Raw genomic sequence first — 19,287 nt, forward strand, 5'->3', positions numbered from 1 at the left:
CTGTTTTTGTTTTGCAGAAATTGACACAATGATCCAGTAATTCACATGGAAATATAAGGGACCCAAAATAGCCAAAACGGTCTTGAAGAACAAAGTTAGAAGACCCATACTTCCTGATTTCAAGGCTTACTACAACACAAAAGTAATCCTAACTATAGTACTGTCTTAAGAACACACGGATATGTAAATGGAATAGAGTTGAAAGTCTAGAATTAAACCCGTACATCCATGATACGTTGATTTTTAACAGAGGTGCCAAGAATATCCAGTAGGGAAAAAATAGTCTCCAACAAATGCTTAAGGGACAGCCTTAAAGAATGCATTTGGAGTTTGACAGCTTGCATACACAAAAATCAGTATAAAATGGATCAGAGACCTAAATGTGAGAGCCAAGACTACAAAACCCACTGAAATAGTTTGTATGACAAAGGCACAAGAGACAAAAAGTAAAACCTGGTATATATGAAAGAAAATAATAGAGTATTATACATGATAGAATACTAATACTAGAAAAAAGAAAGAAGAAAAAGAATAAAAAGCAAATAGATGGAGAGAGGATTTTGTCTGGTAGATCAGAAGGACTTATGGGGCAGATCGTAGAGTAGAAAGAAGGCATGGGAAGACTAACAAGGCAGGAACAAGAGCCCATGGATGTGGAAGCCAATGGTCTCAGAAGAACCAGTGCAGAACTCCCAGGTTATACAGTGAAGCAGTCATGAATGTGGGTTCATGGTCACTTGAAGTCATTTTTCATGGGGTTATAAAGAATGTATAAACATTTTAAATCCCTGGTTGACAGCATAGATTGAGTTCAAGAGTTGTTTTTTTTGTTTTTTTTTTTTTATTAATTTGAAAATTACAGAAGGGTAGAAAGATCTTCCATCCATGGGTTCACTTCCCAGGTGGCTGCAATGGCCAGGACTGGGTCTGTCCAAAGCCAGGTGCTTCATTAAGGTCTCCCACATGAGTGGTAGGGGCCCAAACACCTGGGCCCTCTTCTGCTGCTTTTCCCAGGCCACTATCAGGGAGCTGGATCAGAAGTGGAGCAGCTGGGACACAAACCAGTGTCCATTTGAGAAGCATGCATCCCAAGCGGTGGCTTAACCTGCTATGCTGTTACATCCTCTTCTATTTCAGACTCAGATCTGCAGTATTAACTCATTATCACCAGGTCTTCACCTTTGCTGATCGGCCTGCTTTGTGCCAATGTGTCCAGCAGATGGCTCTTAACAGCTATATTTAAAAAGTGAAATATACGCTAGCACCATGGCTCACTTGGCTAATCCTCCACCTGTGGTGCCGGCATCCCAGGTTCTAGTCCTGGTTGGGGCACCGGATTCTGTCCCCGTTGCTCCTCTTCCAGTCCAGTTCTCTACTGTGGCCCAGGAAGGCAGTGGAGGATGGCCCAGGTCCTTGGGCCCTCCACCTGCATGGGAGATCAGGAGGAAGCACCTGGCTCCTGGCTTTGGATCGATGCAGCGCCGGCCATGTTGGCCATTTAGGGGGTGAACCAACGGAAAGGAAGACCTTTCTCTCTGTCTGTCTCTCACACTAACACTGCCTGCCCCCCCCCCCAAAAAAAGTGAAATATAACTTTAAAATATGCATATATTCTCTTTAGTCTAGAATGTTAAAAATATTTCAGCAGGTAGGCAGTACAAAGAAATTATGGAAGGGTGTTTTCCATTACTTTTTCACACTAAATCTTCAAAATCCACTGTGTATCCATGTACTGTCTCAATTTGGATACTTACATTTGAAAAATAGGTTCCTACCCAAGTTACTACAAGCATATTTGAACATATTTAAAAGTTTCCTAACAACTGGCTTGAGTATCCAATTTTAAATTTAAATAAATGAGCTTCAAGTTTAGTTCCTTAGTCATGTTAGATGTTCAGGACGTGCATGCATCTGGTGCTGTAGTGCTGGGTAGTAGCACAGCTCCAGGAGATCTGTTTACTTGGTTTGTGGTTCCACTACACACAGTCTTTACACTAGGCAAAGGGTTGGCCAAAAAGTTCTTCCAAGGCATACATTAAACCTTCAGGAGTTTCTCTGCCAGTGGTGAACTTGGGAGCACGTAGTGGCAAATCTCCCTTGAAGGAAATGTGACTCTATATTATTTACAACTTTGTAGAACTAAAAGAGATGTTTTAGAACAAAATTATTTATTTTCATTATAACCTCTCCTTTAGGCTTTTGTGTGTGTATTTGATACAGTCCATTTGAACTGGCTCACTAAGTCACTGTGTTTGCTTGCAAAAATCCCGGAAGAGCACATTCAAGTTCATATCCATGCAAGTCCCTCTGTGTTTAGTTATACATTTACCCAAGATGTCTAGTATCATTTATTTCCTCTGAAAGCTAGCCTGCAGTGCACAGATGGTTTTCAGTTGTCTGGTGACCTACAGAGGAGGCAATAGAATTTAGAATTTGGACAGGGAAGGCTACTGGTCTTTACAGTTAACACAACATCTAGTAGCCAGGCCATGTGTGTGCCGTTTGTTTTGAAGCCAGTCAGTTAAGCAACATTGGTTATATTTCAAGCAGTTCATGAAAAACTACCTGGCTAAAGTAAGTGATGGTAATTGAAAGAAATATGTTGACTCACTGTACTTGAGAGGAAATGGAGGTCCCTTGGTCATCCCACATCATCTGCCAACTGGTAGCTGATGGGTTTTGTTGGTGTAAGTTGTGGACATCTATGTTCATGCCTGCTGTGTGTGGTGATGGGTTCGTGTTATTGTGTAAAAAAAAACCTGAAAAATCAAAATGTTCAATTATTTAGTATTTTTGTTAAAACTTTTCACTCTAGCCCAGGGTTGACGAGTATCCCTTGTTAAGTCCTAGGGGTTATCTGTAGAATCATATCTAGGAAATGTATGTCATACATGGATAGAAGTTATCAGATACGTGATTCCTTTCCCATCAATTTAAACAGCTGCCTTGTCCATCCTAACTAACATGATTTCTCCAACTCAGAAAACTCACATGCTTGTTGGCATTTTGGACTGGTTTAAGCATTTTTTAGGGGTATGCTGTATTGTCTTCTCTCCCTATAGTCATTGTAAGAATTTAGTTTCCCTGAACTTGAACTTGGATCATCCACTTTCCCTTTTACCCCATTTCACACTATCTTCTTTACATAAAAGGTCATGTTTTTTCAGGGTAATTTTTGAAAGCAGTAGTAGGCCCTCCTCCTAACCTCGGTCTCCCAGGTCTCAAGTGTTCTTGAAAATTGTGCTACTTCCTTTGTGTGACCTATGTTTTTCTGTCTTCTATCTAAAAACAGACATCTTTATCTTCAAAATTCTGTCTACTTTCAGTTTGTGATCTACATAAGTTTTCATGGAATTTCAGTGTGTATACACCATTTTGTGCCTTTTTCTTTTTATCACACTTTATTTTTATTTTTTTAAAGGTTTTATTCATTTATTTGACAGGTAGAGTTACAGACAGTGAGAGAGACAAAAAGAAAGGTCTTCCTTCCATTGGTTCATTCCCCATATGGCCACAACTGTTGGAGCTATGCCAATCCAAAGCCAGGAGCCAGGAGCTTCTTCCTGGTCTCCCCTGTGGGTGCAGGGGCCCAAGCACTTGGGCCATCCTCCACTGCCTTCCCAGGCCACAACAGAGAGCTGGACTGGAAGAGGAGCAACCGGGACTAGAACCCAGTGCCCATATGGGATGCCGGCGCCACAGGCAAAGGATTAACCTAATGTGCCACCACGCTGGCCCCATCACACTTTTGTAAAACTGAGCTGTTCAGTTGTTTTCTGTTATTGCCTGGTAGTTTAGTTCATCAAAGCAGCATACTTCCTTGATTAAACACCTCCTTGACCGCTGTCAGGAGAATTTAACTAGTGGCAACGAGATAACTGTAATCATCTTGGAGTTTTATTTAACAGATTTTGATCTTGGCTCAAGTACCTGCCCTAGCATTTTATTTTGTTTTATTGCTTGCTATTTATTTTCTTCTGGAAAATGCAGAGAAACAGAGACAGGGATTGTCCATCCACGATTCCCTGCCTAAATGGCAGATCAGAGCTGGGCCAGGCTAAAGGCAGGAGCCTAGAACTCCATTTGGGTCTCCCATGTGGGTGGATTGAGCCATCAGCTGCTACCTCCCAGGGTGCATGAGCAGCAAGCTGTATCAGAAGTGGAGGTGCAGGGACCCTAACCAGGATTCCCATATGGAATGTGCCGTAACACCTACTCTTTACTTCCCCCTTTTGAATCTCTTCCCTTGAACATCCTCAACAGAAGTGATTGCTGGGTCAAAGGGGTGCTCCTTTTGATATTTCTTTATGGCCTTGTCATCCCAATAGGAGCCATTGGTACTATAATAAATCTCCCTGGTGGATATCTAAATGATTGCAGACCTGTTAGGCCCCTGTATGGCATGAAGTTAAATTCAATCCTCTGTATCCTGGCCCTGCCTTTTCTTACTCTAGGATCCACTTTGCTCTGTGAGCCCTTTTGTTTTTCTGTCTTCTGTGGGAATTCCAAGAGCCAGTCCATACACTATTTTATATACTGGATGATCAAGAGGACAGCGTTTGTGAATCTTCCCCTTTCCATCTTCATGGCTTTAATTCATCTGCATCCAGTGATTTGTCCTAATCCTAGTCTTGAGATTTCTCATGGTTATCACTTGTGTGTTTATATCGGGACTCACTGCCCTGAAAGTGTTTCTGTGAAAAGCAGAATCCAAAACTAGAGACAGTAGCTTAGCGAAGAAAGCCAGGATCAGAGGACCTAAAGAAGCATGGTTTCATTTCGTGTGTATTTCACCCTGAGTGTTCTTAGATCAGTCCTAGTAAAGGGAAGAAAATAGGACCGACCTCATTTAAATCTACACCCCAAATTTCCCCTTAGCTTCCTTCTTGTTGATTGCCCTTGCTTTTCCCATGGCCCCTTTCCACATTTCTTCGATATTCTGCTTGCATCCCACTTAGATCACTGGCAGTTTTCTGTACCTGTGCTTTTTAAGTACCCTACTAGGTATGCCTAGGACTAGCAATGCTTCTTGACTTTAGGCAGAGATCAGGGTGCAGATGGGGTCACTTACCTTTGTGGGTTACCCTGAGGGCAGCTAAGCAGAGTAACAGAGCCTGTGCTTTAGGTAACATTGTACATGCCCACAAAGTGTTTAGGGAAGTGTTCCTTCCCTCCATACTTCCTATCATACTACTGCTGTCAGGGGCACTCTAGCCCAGATGTTTCCTATCTTTCTGTTAACGCACTGAAGTTATTACCTAGGAAAACTGGAAAGTCAAAATGTCCACATGAGGTATTTAGTGTTTTAGTGAAAACTGGTTACTCTGGCCTAAGTTGATGTGCCATGCTATTTCTTGGCAATCATCCATGTTCTCCCATCATCTGCAATGTCATGTGCAGGCTTGAGCTACTTTTACCTGATCCCTCCCCTCCCTACTCCCCCCTCTCTAACCTGGAGCTGCATCTGGTTACTTTCTATCTCACATGCTAGGCTGTTGGATGCCCTTGGCCTAGACATAAGGTAAGGGCAGTACCTGCATTGCTTGTCCTCTTGTGGGGTCACTTGTTTTGTGCTTCAGGACCAGCTGTGTCATTTCCATTATATGCTGTGGGCCACTTCAAACAATGGCATTTTTCTGCTTAACATATCCTGAGCACTAACTGAGTGCTAGCCACATGCCAATCTTGTACGCACCTCACCTCACTATTCCTCACAGTCTAGGTTGGGAGGGACTAGCGCCCACATGCACGGCTGTTGTGAACATCACAGATCCAGTGTTAGGCTTAAGGTCACATGACTTCAGCACAGGATCATGGAACCCAGAGCCTGAACTCTTGGCCACTGGTGGCCCCTCCTCTGGGTTTCCGTTCTGCCTGCCTGAGAGCGTTGTGACCTCTTGGTGCCCTCTGTGTTTATTGCTCTTCTTTGAGTTCCTCAAGATCCAGCGGCCCTTTGCTTTCCTCATGTTGTCCCGGGACGTAATCTGACATAGAGGAGGCATGCAGCGAATCACTGAATGAAGATGGCACTGGGTCCACGGTCATCGCATGTCCTTTATGAACTCTTGGAGAACTTTGTACATTCCTCAGTGGGAATGGCTTCTTGAAACTTTATTTATAACCATCTACTTGGGCCCGTTAGATTAGATTATCTGTCAGATTTCAGTACCACAGGTATTTTCGATTTCTGACTGGTGGAGGCACTGGACTTAGTGTGGTGGAGGTCGTAATAAAAGGGAGAGAAGACATGACTCCTGCCCTCCAGGACACCATTCAGAGTAATACATTTAGGTATTTGTGTTAATATTTGATTATGGAGCAAATACTAATTCTTTGGCATGCCATTCAAGGCTTTTCGTGATCTGTTTTGAGGCCACTTTCCCAGCTTCACGTGCTGTTCTCCTACATCCCTTGGGTCCCACCATCCTGCGGTGTTCATAGTTTTCTGAAGCTTCCATGCTCCACGCCTGTCTGTTACTTTGTGTGCCGCCCCCCCCCCCCCCCCCCCGGTAGCCTTTCTCCTTGTCTGCCAGGCAACTTCTTACTCATCTTTTTGGTGACTCTGAAAGTTAATTTCATAGGCCAGTGCTTCTTCCTTGTAACTTTTTTCTTTGAATATCCATGACCTTTACATTTTTTAATAGTGTGACACTTCATACAATGAGTCAGTTTTGTAAGTCTGTTCTTCCTGTTAGATGTGGAGATATTCAAGAGCAAGAGATGTGTGAGTGAAAGGAATAATGAATAACAATAATAATTGTAAAGTGGAAAGTAGGAAATGAGGATTTAATGGCTCCTGGTCTGTCATAAATCATGTTTGATGGCAAGAGTAGAGATCTGAATAAAGTAGCTTACAGGTAATCCTCTGCCTTGCGGTGCCGGCACACCGGATTCTAGTCCCGGTCGGGGCGCCGGATTCTGTCCCGGTTGCCCCTCTTCCAGGCCAGCTCTCTGCTGTGGCCCGGGAGTGCAGTGGAGGATGGCCCAAGTGCTTGGGCCCTGCACCCCATGGGAGACCAGAAGCACCTGGCTCCTGCCTTGGGATCGGCGCGGTGCGCTGGCCGCAGCACATCGGCCACAGCGGCCATTGGAGGGTGAACCAACGGCAAAGGAAGACCTTTCTCTCTGTCTCTCTCTCTCTCACTGTCCACTCTGCCTGTCAAAAAAAAAAAAAAAAAGTAGCTTACAGGTATTAGGAGTTCATTCTCTGATGTGAAAGAAATGTAACAGACAGGTGGTTAAGTTTGTGGGGATGCACAATGTTATCTGAAGCACAGGCTCTGTTGCTCTGTGTGGCCACCTTTATTTTCTTTGTTTATTTGAAGTAAAATTCTCATCTGCTGGTTCGTTTCCCAAGTCCCTTCAATGACTGGGACTAGGCTGAGCTGAAGCTGTGAGCTGGAAACTCTACCCAGGTCTCCCACAAGAGGCATGGACACGACTTAAGCCATCACTTGTCTGCAGGGGTCTACATTAGCAAGGAGGTGGAATCAGGACCTAGAACTAACTGGGTGTGGAACCCGGGTATACTGATAGAGCATGTAGCCATCTTAGCATTTTAACCATCAAGCCAAATGTCTGTCTTAGGTGTGGCCACCTTTAATTCACAGTTCTGTCTTCAAGAAAACTTCATGGCTCAAAATAGCTTTTGGTTATAAGAGTAGAAGTGTTTTTTGTAGGAAAGCAAGCAGCCTTAAAAAGATATTTCAGAATCCTCTGCTCAGTAAATTCCATCTTTATTTTGTAGGCCAGAATGTAGTTATATGGTTGTCTTTAGCTGAGTTTTGAAGAAATACGAACATTTTGGAATATACATAGGTTATCTCTGTATTTAACAAAAAAAGGACATTTCTTTAAAAATGACTTTTAGATCCAAATATACATTTTTCTAAAGACGATATAGAATGACCAATAAGCACATGAAAAGATACTCCACATCCTTAGTCGTTAGGAAAGTGCAAGTCAACACCACAACGAAGTATTACTTCACCAGCACCAGGATGACACTAGAATCAAAAGACAGTGTTGACAAGGAGCTCTCATGGCACTGCTGGTATGTAGTGAATGTAAAGTGGCGTAGCCATTTTGGAAAACAGTCTGAAAATTCCTTATAAAGTTAAACACAGAGGGACCACATTTCCCAGCAGCCCCACTTCTAGGTTTATATCCAAAAGAATGAAAATGTACATCCACACAAATCTTAAGCACAAATTTTCATAGTACTGTGCATTGTCACCTAAAAGTAGAGATTTCTGAAAAGTTCAGAAGATAATGAGTAATAAGTTGTTACACACATTCACATTGGAATACTATTTTACAATAAAAGGGACTGAAGTGTTGATATGTGCTGCTACATCGATGAATCTTGTAAACGTTATACCACAGGAAAACAGCCAGTCACAAAAGAACATGTTGCATGATTTCACTTATATGAATTATCCTACAGAGGCAAATCTATAGAGATAGAAACTGGATTGGCCGGCGCTGTGGCTCACTTGGCTGATCCTCCACCTGCAGCGCTGGCACCCCGGCTTCTAGTCCCGTTTGGGGCACCGGGTACTAGTCCCTGTTGCTCCTCTTCCAGTCCAGCTCTCTGCTGTGGCCCGGGAGGGTAACGGAGGATGGCCCAAGTGCTTGGGTCCCTGCACCCGCATGGGAGACCGGGAGGAAGTACCCGGCTCCTGGCTTGAGGGTGAGGAGAAATGATGAATGATTGCTAATGAGTTTCCTTTTGGAGTGGTGAAAATATTCTAAAATTAGATGGTGATGTATGTAGGTTGCACAACTCTAGAGCATACATGTTAAAATTATGCATTGTGTATTATGTGATGATGTATTTTAGGACTTAATTGTATGGTTAAGTGTGTTTTAAGACTTTTAAAAATCAGATTGTTTTTTCTCTATGAGATATATCTTCAAAGTTAACTTTAAAAAAAAAAGGAGCCAATGAGGGAGAGTAAGGTCCCAAATTAGTCAACATTTGAAGGATTGTGTCAGTCATTGTCTTCCTGTCATTTGAGTCTTGACCTAGAAGAATCTACCCTGCATGGTGAGTTCAGTTGCCCAGATGGCCAAGATTCTTAGTGGTTTCTTTGTTCTGTAGACTTAAAATTTCAAAAAAATGAATCAGTTTTTTTGAGTCTGCAAAGCTGAAGAATAGAGATGCTAGGAGTCATTAAATAGATGTTGGGAACCACTTTGTTTGAAGCAGCAGAATGTTTGATGGGTCTGTTTTGAGAGACTTTTGTGGAGAGTTTGTTACTGCTAGGTGGACAGTGTCACTTAGATCATATAGAAGTGCTTGGAAAAGGTTAGGTGCCAGGAGTCTTCAGACAAGTGACTCCAGGCCAAGACCATGCTTCCTCGTCAGCAAAATGACAAAGATAGTGGCCTTCTGACCACAAGGTACGTGCACAGGCTCATGACTGAGATCCAGCTCCAGGAACACTGAGCTATATACCAAGCACATGTCCTGTATTGACAAACTCAGATTTGTTCCATAGCATGGCATTTGAAAGAATGATTGGGTGGAGAAGAGGGCAATGGATGGTAGGAGTGGCAGCAGGATAGAAGGTTTTTGACGTGATGGCTGGATGGCTGTAGTCTCTGACATGAATGGTCAGAAGGTGCTGGCAAGAGCTATTCCTCTGCTCTTGACTGACTGACTGTAGTATGGCAAGGGTGCCAGTTGGGACCAGTAGGTTGGACAACAGGGGCAATTCCCCATAACTGCATCAAGGCGCTGGCAGAGGCCATCCGAGACCTGTGCTCTAAACTCCCCTCAGGTCAGCCTTTCCTATGTATCTGGATTCCTGAGTTTCTTTTAGCAGCCGTTTTTGTGTAGTGTGAGATGAATAAGTGATTTACAGTTGTATAAATGTATTTCAGGTGGATTTGTTCACGGAAAATGTACTGTGGGGTTTGTTTGGAGCAGATGAATGAAATTTTGAGATCTGGTTTCAAAACTCTAGAAGTATGTTTGCAGATTTTTCTAGCCATTTTTGGGCCCATTCCATTGTTCTTTATGCTCCCTCTCTTCAATCAGTGATCTAAGACTAAAGCATAATTTAGAAATCCATTATGGTAAAAAGCACCATAGTATTCACTGCTGCTCAGCTGACCCAGACATCAATATGCTCATATGCTGAGCCCACCCACTGCCACAAGTGCCCATCTCATGAGCACTCAGAACCCTCAAGTCTTTCTGCAAAGTGGGAAAATGTTTATCATTGTCCATGATTTTAAGGTATGCATTTTTCACATGTTAACCAGTCTGAATTTGTAATACCTCCCATAGTCAAAGGCAGCTTCCATTCATTGTTTTCTTTTTTGTAAGATGGCACATCTGTCAATCTCTTTGTATATAATAGGGTCAGTTATAGTAGTGTTTGAACTATGCAAATGTATTCTAGAACTTTCCTGTCTGTCTTTGGATGGCACATCCCATGTCTGTCCTGGCATTACCGCCAGGGACTTGTGTGGCACTCTACCTCCAGAGGGGGAGCCAGTGAAACCCCTGTTTTTGCAGATTTTCCTCAATACACCACAAGCAGATCTTCCATCCTGGGATCTCTGACTACAAAATATGCAGTAGAACCTTTCTCCTTTCCCAGCCCTTCCATTCCTCTGGTCCCTCTGGGGTCCTCCCATCAGTACTCAGTTTGTGTGAATGTCCCTGGAGCTTTTCTAGAACCTTCTCACCAGGCCCTTCCCAAAGTGACTCACTAATGTGGGTCTCCCTGGTGGTGCCTCTGGGAAGATAAGGGAGAGGGATCATGCTCTTACCCTACCATGGGGAGACTGACCAAATGTTGTCTTACCTTCCCAGATACGAACTGTTGACTCCGTGACCTGTAAGGGCCATTCCAGTACTTCATTCCGTGTGTCTCCATGGCTTCACCATAAGTAAGAACTTTTGTTCAGAGTGCTCTGACTCTTATACCTGGAGTTTCTGTCCTGTGAGACAGACAGTGTCACCCAGCAGTGCTGATACTTGGATAACATGAGTAATGTCAAGAGTAACCGAGAACTGTGCCAGCATTATGCTGCCACAGCCCCCAGGCTGCTGGCTCACATCTCCAAACTCCTCACACACTTCAGGAAAGAGTGCATTGCTGTACCAAAGGGCATCAGAAACATTTTCCAGGTCACTTGGAATGATCTCATCAACACCCTTGAGGTACCTACCCCATCCAAAATCCTGGGCCTGGAAGTCAGCTTTGGGTCCCCCTCTGTGGTACTTGCAGAACCAACACCTGTGCAGGCTCCCATCCACAAGAAGCTGCCAACCCACGCAGTGCCACTGAGACTGCCAGTGGTCACCAGGACAGTCAAGCCCTCCGTCTCCTCTCCCAGGCCACCCTGCCCTATGTCCACCATCCAGGAGACTCTGGACAAGTTTCAGCGGCAGTCCATCCACCTACTGACAGAGCTCCTCACTCTGAAGATGAAGGTCATGGTGGAGTCTGCATCTGGTAAGGCCAACTCCCCAGACTCCTCACATTTGTGGCCTAGGTGTCTGTGTGTGTTTGCCGAACCCACCTCACACAAAACTACAGGTTGAGTATCCTTGATCCAAAATCCACAATGCACCTAAATGTGCAACTTTTGATTACCAAGATGATGCCACCAGTGGAAAGTTCTACATCTGACTTCATGTGAGGAGTCCTAGTCAAAACGTAAGTGTACTAAAAATATTGTTTCATATTACTTCAGGCTGTATTTATAGCATGTATATGAAACATAAGTGTATTTTGTGTTTAGTCTTGGGTCCCATCCCCAAGATAACTCAAATATAACAAAATCTAAAAATTGCGACACATGAAACACTTCTAAATGGAGACATTTCAGATAAAGGATGCACAATCCATATATCTCAGGTATGTGCTAGAAATGGCAGTCTCAAGTCTGCTATAGGACTGATCTCCTTCCCTCACCCGCTGCCAGACATCACCCTTTCACTCCTCTGGTCCTCCATTTCCCCTCCCATTGCAGACCTGGATTAAAAGGTTAGCAGGGGAATTGTGTGAGGTCAGCGGTTTGTGGTTATGATGTGGAGGTGGAGAGAGCACCTGAGAGGGGGTGATATGGGAAGTTTGCAAATCTTGAGGTTCACTTGCTAGGTGGCCAGAGACAAGCCGTGCCAGAACCAGGGGCAGTTAGGAGAAGTAGGCTGCCTCCAGTGTGAGGGCATCATCCAGTAACAATGCTGTGACCTAGAGCAGCGTCACTTACCGACCCTTCCCAGTGCTGCATGGTTTCTAATACCAGCCACCTCAGCCCCCAGTCCTGTGCCTGGGGAGACTCCTGTGTAAGGGGTAGAGAACAAAGTGCCTCCTGATGGATTTTGACAGCTCGAGACTCCTTTCTTTTTTCTTTTTTCTTTCTTTCTTTCTTTTTTTTTCTTTTCTTTTTTTTTTTTTTTGACAGGCAGAGTGGACAGTGAGAGAGAGATAGAGAGAAAGGTCTTCCTTTTCCGTTGGTTCACCCCTCAATGGCTGCTGCAGCCGGCATGCTGTGGTGGCCGGTGCACCGTGCTGATCCAAAGGCAGGAGCCAGGTGCTTCTCCTGGTCTCCCATGCGGGTGCAGGGCCCAAGGACCTGGGCCATCCTCCACTGCACTCCCGGGCCACAGCAGAGAGCTGGACTGGAAGAGGAGCAACTGGAACAGAATCCGGCACCCCGACTGGGACTAGAACCTGGTGTGCCGGCGCCACAGGTGGAGGATTACCCTAGTGAGCCACAGCGCCGGCCAACTCAAGACCCTTTAATTAGGAATCCCTCACAGTTGTTTACCTGAGGAATATATTTGCTCTCTTTCCTTATTTCCTAGGCAGTTTACATAGGTCTTTTTCTGGAAGCATCAGCCTTGTGTTGCAAGGAAACTGTTTTGCCTTCATTCATTCCTTTAGTTGGTGCCAATCCTCTGGACATCTCTAGACGCTTCGTGGAGGCCAGTCAGCTACTCCATCTCAATGCCAAGGAGATGGCCTTTAATTTCCTGATTGGCACAGTTGGGAGAAGTGGCTACAATGGAGGACAGACGGGCAAAGGTGGGTACTTGAGCTTCAGCTCATAAGTGGAAAGTTAAAACAATACCAACAGCAATGCCATGGAAAGGTAAAACTCCTGGTTTGAAAGTTGACATTTCCCCAAATTGAGGTGGCCATGGAGTAACAGGGATTGCCAAATGCTACCGGTAAGTAGAGAGATTGGTGTGACTCCTGTGGAGAAGAGGATATGGGGTATCTGTTTCCTGGTAGATGTTTATACCTTACAACCCAGCACCCCATCTTCTAGACCATTCCCTAGTGCTGTCCTTCTCAAACTATCTGCAATGAAGGACTAATTTGTAAATATCCAATCTGTTATGGACTGGCTCTTTTATAAATACATGGCAGAAATGCTGCAGCACAGTCGGATTGTTACAAAGGCTTCTCAAAGCTTGTCTCAGTGTTTGTACTCACCTGGCTAAGTCCTGTGCTGGTCAGTCCTAGTCCACAGGCTACAATAAGAGTCACACTGCTGGAGAGACCCTCACACGTGTGCAAGAAGCTTTCTGAGTATATTGATTGTGGTGAAGTTAGAAACAATCTAATTGTCCATCAATAGGAGAAAAGTTATTATGGTCTGTTTAGACAGTAGTACGTAATGAGCAGTGGAAATGAATGAACCACTAAAGCATACATGTCAATATAGACAAATCTCAAAATATAGTTAATCAAAAGAGAAAAAGGAAGTTATGGAAGTTTAAAAGTCTGCAGAGTAATAATATATTACTTATGAGTACATTATACAAAATTCAAGTACAAAACCATGCAAGCGAAAATTTGAGAGTTATCTCTGGAGAAGTGGGACTGAGTGGCATCTGGGAGACAGCAATTCAATTGGATCCAAAATATTTATTTCTTAGGTTTTTCACATAGTTAACTTTGTGGATTTGTGTGTTTAGGTGTGGTGGAGCAGGGGGAACCCTAAAATTTACTCTCAACATATTTCAGGTATATAATGCTGCAATATTAACAATAGTCATCATGCTATCAGATCTCCAGAACTACTTCATCTTAAAACATAGTTTGTGCCCTTGCACCAAAATCTCCCCATTTTCCTTTCTCCCAACCCCTGGCAAGCACCAGTCTGTTCTCTGTAGGTTCGTACTTTTTAGATAACATATATAAATGAGGTCATGAACTATTTTCCAGTCTGTGCCTGGCTCATTTCACGTAGCATAATGTCCTTCAGGTCCATCCATGTAGTCGCAAATGAGGTTTCCTCCTTTTTCAAGGCTGAGTAATTGTGTATGCACATTGCGTTCTCTGGTCATTCGTGTGCTGCTTTACTCATGTTTTCTCATTTTGACTGTTGTGAATAATGCTATAATGAGCATAATGTAGCAGATGTGTCTTGGATATACTCATTTCCTTTCTTTGGATATATACTCAGAAGTAGAATTTTTAGATTGTGTGGTAATTCTGTTTTTTAATTTTTGCAGAAACTCCAATTCTGTTTTCCATATACATTTTCACCAACAGTGTACAGGGTTCTGTTTTCTCCATATCCTCACCATCACTTTTTTTTTTTATACTAGTTATTCTGGTAGATGTGAGGTGATGTTTCATTGTGGTTTTGATTTGCATTTTTCTTTTTGTGTAACTTTTATTTAATAAATATAAATTTTGAAAGTACAACTTTTGGGTTATAGTGGCTTTTCCCCCCATAACCTCCATCCCACCCACAACCATCCCATCTCCCAATCCCTCTCCCGTCCCATTCTTCATCAAGATTCATTTTCAATTATCTTTATATACAGAATATCAACTTGGTATATACTAAGTAAAGATTTCAACAGTTTGCACCCACACAGATACACAAAGTATAAAATACTGTTTGAGTAGTAGTTTTACCATTAATTTGCATTAAGAACAGAGATCCTACATGGGGGGGCAACTGTACAGTGTCTCCTGTTGTTGATTTAACAATTGACACTCTTATTTATGACGTCAGTAATCAGCTCTTTTCATGAGCTGCCAAGGCTCTGGAAGCCTCTTGAGTTCACAAACTTCTGCCTTATTTAGGCAAGGCCATAATAAAGTGGAAATTCTCTCCTCCCTTCAGAGAAAGTTACCTCCTTCTTTGATGGCCCTTTCTTTCCGCTGGGATCTCACTCACAGAGATCTTTCATTTAGGTTTTGTTTTTTATTTTTGGTTTTTTTTTTTTGTTTTTTTTTTGTTTTTTTTTTTTTTTGCCACAGTTTCTTGGCTTTCCATGCCTGAGAAACTCTCATGAGCTTTTTAGCCAGATCTGAATGCCTTAAGGGCTGATTCTGAAGCCAGAGTGCTGTTTAGGGCATCTGCCATTGAGTCTGCTGTGTATCCCGCTTCCCGTGTTGGATCCTTCTCTCCTTTTTAATTCTATCAGTTAGTATTAGCAGGCACTAGGCTTGTTTATGTGATCACTTTGACACTTAATCCTGTCATTATGGTGAATTGTGAACTGAAACTGATCACTTTGAATAGTAAGATGGCATTGGTACATGCCACCTTGATGGGATTGATTTGTAATCCCCTGGCACATTTCTAACTCTACCATTAGGGGTAAGTCTGAATGAGCATGTGCCAAACTGTACATCTCCTCCCTCTCTTATTCCCACTCTTATATTTAACAGGGATCACTTTTCAGTTAAATTTAAACACCTAAGAATAATTGTGTGTTAAAGATTTCAATCAATGATATTAAGAAGAATAAAAAAAATACTAAAAGGAATAAAATAGGAAGTTGTTCCTCGACAGTCAGGACAAGGGCTGGTCAAATCATTGTGTCTCATAGTGTCCATTTCACTTTTACAGGTTTCCTTTTAGATGCTCAGTTAGTTGTCACAGATCAGGGAGAACATCAGATATTTGTCCATTTGGGACTGGCTTAATTCACTCAGCATGATGTTTTCCAGATTCCTCCATTTTCTTGCAAATGACCGGATTTCATTTTTTCTGCTGTATAGTATTCTATAGAGTACATATCTCATAATTTCTTTATTCAGTCTTCTGTTGATGGGCATTTAGGTTGATTCCATGCCTTAGCTATTGTGAATTGAGCTGTAGTAAACATTGAGGAGCAGACAGCCAATTTAATTTCCGTTGGGTAAATTCCAAGTAGTGGGATGGCTGGGTCATGTGCTCGGACTATACTCAGGTTTCTGAGGAAACTCTAAACTGACTTCCATAGTGGCTTCACTGGTTTGCATTCCCACCAACAGTGTATTAGTGTGCCTTTTCCCCCACATCCTCACCAGCATCTATTATTAGTTGGATTTCTGTATGTAAGCCATTCTAACCGGGGTGAGATGAAACCTCATTGTGGTTTTGATTTGCATTTCTCTGATGGCTAGTGATCTTGAACATTTTTTCATGTGTCTGTTGGTCGTTTGGATTTCCTCTTTTGAAAAATATCTATTGAGGTCCTTGGCCCATCTCTTAAGTGGGTTGTTTGTTTTGTTGTTGTGGAGTTTCTTGATCTCTTTGTAGATTCTGGCTATTAATCCTTTATCAGTTGCATAATTTGCAAATATTTTTCCCATTCTGTTGGTTGCCTCTTCACTCTCCTGACTGTTTCTTTTGCAGTACAGAAACTTCTCAATTTAATGTAATCCCAATCGTTAATTCTGGCTTTAACTGCCTGTGCCTCTGGGGTCTTTTCCAAGAAATCTTTGCCTGTGCCTATATCTTGCAAGGTTTCTCTGATGTTCTCTAATAATTTGATGATGTCGGGTTGTAGGCTTAGATCTTTCATTCATGTTGAGTGGATTTTTGTGTAAGGTGTAAGATAGGGGTCTTGATTCATGCTTTTGCATGTGGAAATCCAGTTTTCCCAGCACCATTTGTTGAGTAGACTGTCCTTGCTCCAGGAATTGGTTTTAGATCCTTGATCAAATATAAGTTGGTTATAGATGTTTGGATTGATTTCTGGTGTTTCTATTCTGTTCTATTGGTCTATCCATCTGTTTCTGTACTAGAACCAAGCTATTTTGATTATAACTGCCCTGTAGTAAGTCTTGAAATCTGGTATTGTAATGCCTTCAGCTTTGTTTTTGTTGTATAGTATTGCTTTAGCTATTTGAAGTCTCTTGTGCCTCCATATGAATTTCAGAATCATTTTCTCCAGATCTGAGAAGAATGTCTTTGGTATTTTGATTGGTATCACATTGAATCTATAAATTGATTTTGGGAGAATGGACATTTAGATGATACTGATTCTTCCAATCCATGAGCGTGGAAGATTTTCCCAGTTTTTGGTATCCTCTTCTATTTCTTTCTTTAAGGTTTTGTAATTCTCATCGTAGAGATCTTTGACATCCTTGGTTAAACTTATTCCAAGGTATTTGATTGTTTTTGTAGCTGTTGTGAATGGATTGATCTTAGAAGTTCTTCCTCAGTCATGGCATTGTCTGTGTATACAAAGGCTGTTGATGTTTTGTACATTGATTTTATTTCCTGCTTCTTTGTCAAACTCTTCTATGAGTTCCAATGGTCTCTCTGTAGAGTTCTTTGGATCCCCTAAATAAAGAATCACATCGTCTGCAAAGAGGAATAGTTTGACTTCTTCCTTCCCAATTTGTATCCCTTTAATTTCTTTTTCTTGCCTAATGGCTCTGGCTAACCTTCCAGAACTATATTGAATAGCAGTGGTGAGAATGGGTATCCCTGTCTGGTACCAGATCTCAGTGGAAATGCTTCCAACTTTTCCCCATTCAATAGGATGTTGGCCGTGGGTTTTTCATAAACTGCCTTGATTGTGTTGAGGAATGTTCCTTCTATACCCAATTTGCTTAGAGTTTTCATCATGAAAGGGTGCTGTATTTTATCAAATGCTTTCTCGGCGTCTATTGAGATAATCATATGGTTTTTCTTCTGCAGTTTGTTAATGTGGTGTATCACATTGATTGATTTGCAAACATTGAACCATCCCTGCAGACCAGGGATAAATCCCACTTGGTCTGGGTGGATGATCTTTCTGTTGTGTTGTTGAATTCTATTGGCCAGAATTTTATGGAGGATTTGCATTTTTCTGATAGTACATTTAGTGCTTTGTTCATATACTATTGGCCATTTGTATGTCTTCTTTTAAGGAGTATAAATTCAAATCATTAGTCCTATTTTTTTAAAAATCAAGTTAAGTGTTTTCCCATGTGTGATGTTTTATATCATAACCTTGCGGGTATGTAATTGTTCACTTTGAATGCCTTAAAGTACTCACCATTAGGTTTTCTAGAAAGGCATAAAATAATTATTTTGAACAACCACTTGGTGTCACTTTTAAAATAATCTTAGTCATTTCTTAATTTAACATGGTTCCCTGTCTCTCAAGTCAGTATATTTTCCAGGCTTGTGATGATCAGAGTTTAATTGGTAATAATATACACATGCAGTACAAGTAAATTGCATAATAAAAAGCAGATCTTAGAAAAATGCGAAATCTTTTTAAAAAGATTTATTTATTTATTTGAAAGAGTTACAGAAAGGCAGAGGCAGAGAGAGAAAGAGAGGTCTTCCATACACTGGTTCACTCTCCAGATAGCCACAATGGCCAGAGCTGGGCGGAACCGAAGCCAAGAGCCAGGAGTTTCTTCTGGGTCTCCCATGTGGGTGCAGGGGCCCAAAGACTTGGGCCATCTTCTACTGCTTTCTCAGGCAATAGCAGAGAGCTGGATCGGAAGTGGAGCAGCCGGGACTCGAACTGGCACCTACATGGTATGCTGGCACTTCAGGCGGTGGCTTTACCTGCTTTGCCACAGTGCCAGCCCCAATATGGGGTTTCATGAAATCATTGAAAGCAGAGTTGGAGAGCTGCTGGATTCCTGTGTAATGACACTGATGCCTGGTGCAGGGCATGAAACCAATTAACTTCCAAGGAAGGGAAGACCATCTAGGATGAAGACCTCATGGAGAAAGGATGTTTGGAGTATTAAAGGCTTAATAATAAAAAGTGATAATGCTCTTGAACCAGAAACAAACATCAATCATTCATGTTTTACAGCCATCCTACAGTCATTCAAGGAAAAAGAAAATCACACTGCCTCAAAAAATCAGTGTTTTTATTTTCTCTATAATTATAGTGTATATTGACAATATCAATAAACATATATGTATTAACTATTAAGATACTTCAAAATGTTAGTATAAATGGAATTTTGAAATGCACATCCTCCATGAACTTTTTGAAGACCCCTCATAAGATAAAAGAAGGGGGACTAGTGCTGTGGCACAGTGGGTAAAGCTGCTGCCTGTAGTGCT

The 19,287-nt window shown here is 42.2% G+C and overlaps 1 protein-coding gene across 1 annotated transcript in view; it reads left to right on the top strand.

Moving 5' to 3' along the window:
• LOC100359295 (uncharacterized protein C3orf20) overlaps positions 1-19,287 on the top strand; it is a 79,736-nt gene continuing 60,449 nt past the window's right edge. The window contains exons 1-3 of the mRNA XM_051852573.2: positions 1-142; positions 10,829-11,474; positions 12,912-13,052. Coding sequence (XP_051708533.1) covers positions 11,003-11,474; positions 12,912-13,052 — 613 coding nt within the window. The 5' untranslated portion in view covers positions 1-142; positions 10,829-11,002. The remainder of the gene's footprint in view (positions 143-10,828; positions 11,475-12,911; positions 13,053-19,287) is intronic.

The sequence above is a fragment of the Oryctolagus cuniculus genome, chromosome 10, assembly GCF_964237555.1.
Source record: "Oryctolagus cuniculus chromosome 10, mOryCun1.1, whole genome shotgun sequence".
In the NCBI taxonomy this organism is placed as follows: Eukaryota; Metazoa; Chordata; class Mammalia; order Lagomorpha; family Leporidae; genus Oryctolagus; species Oryctolagus cuniculus.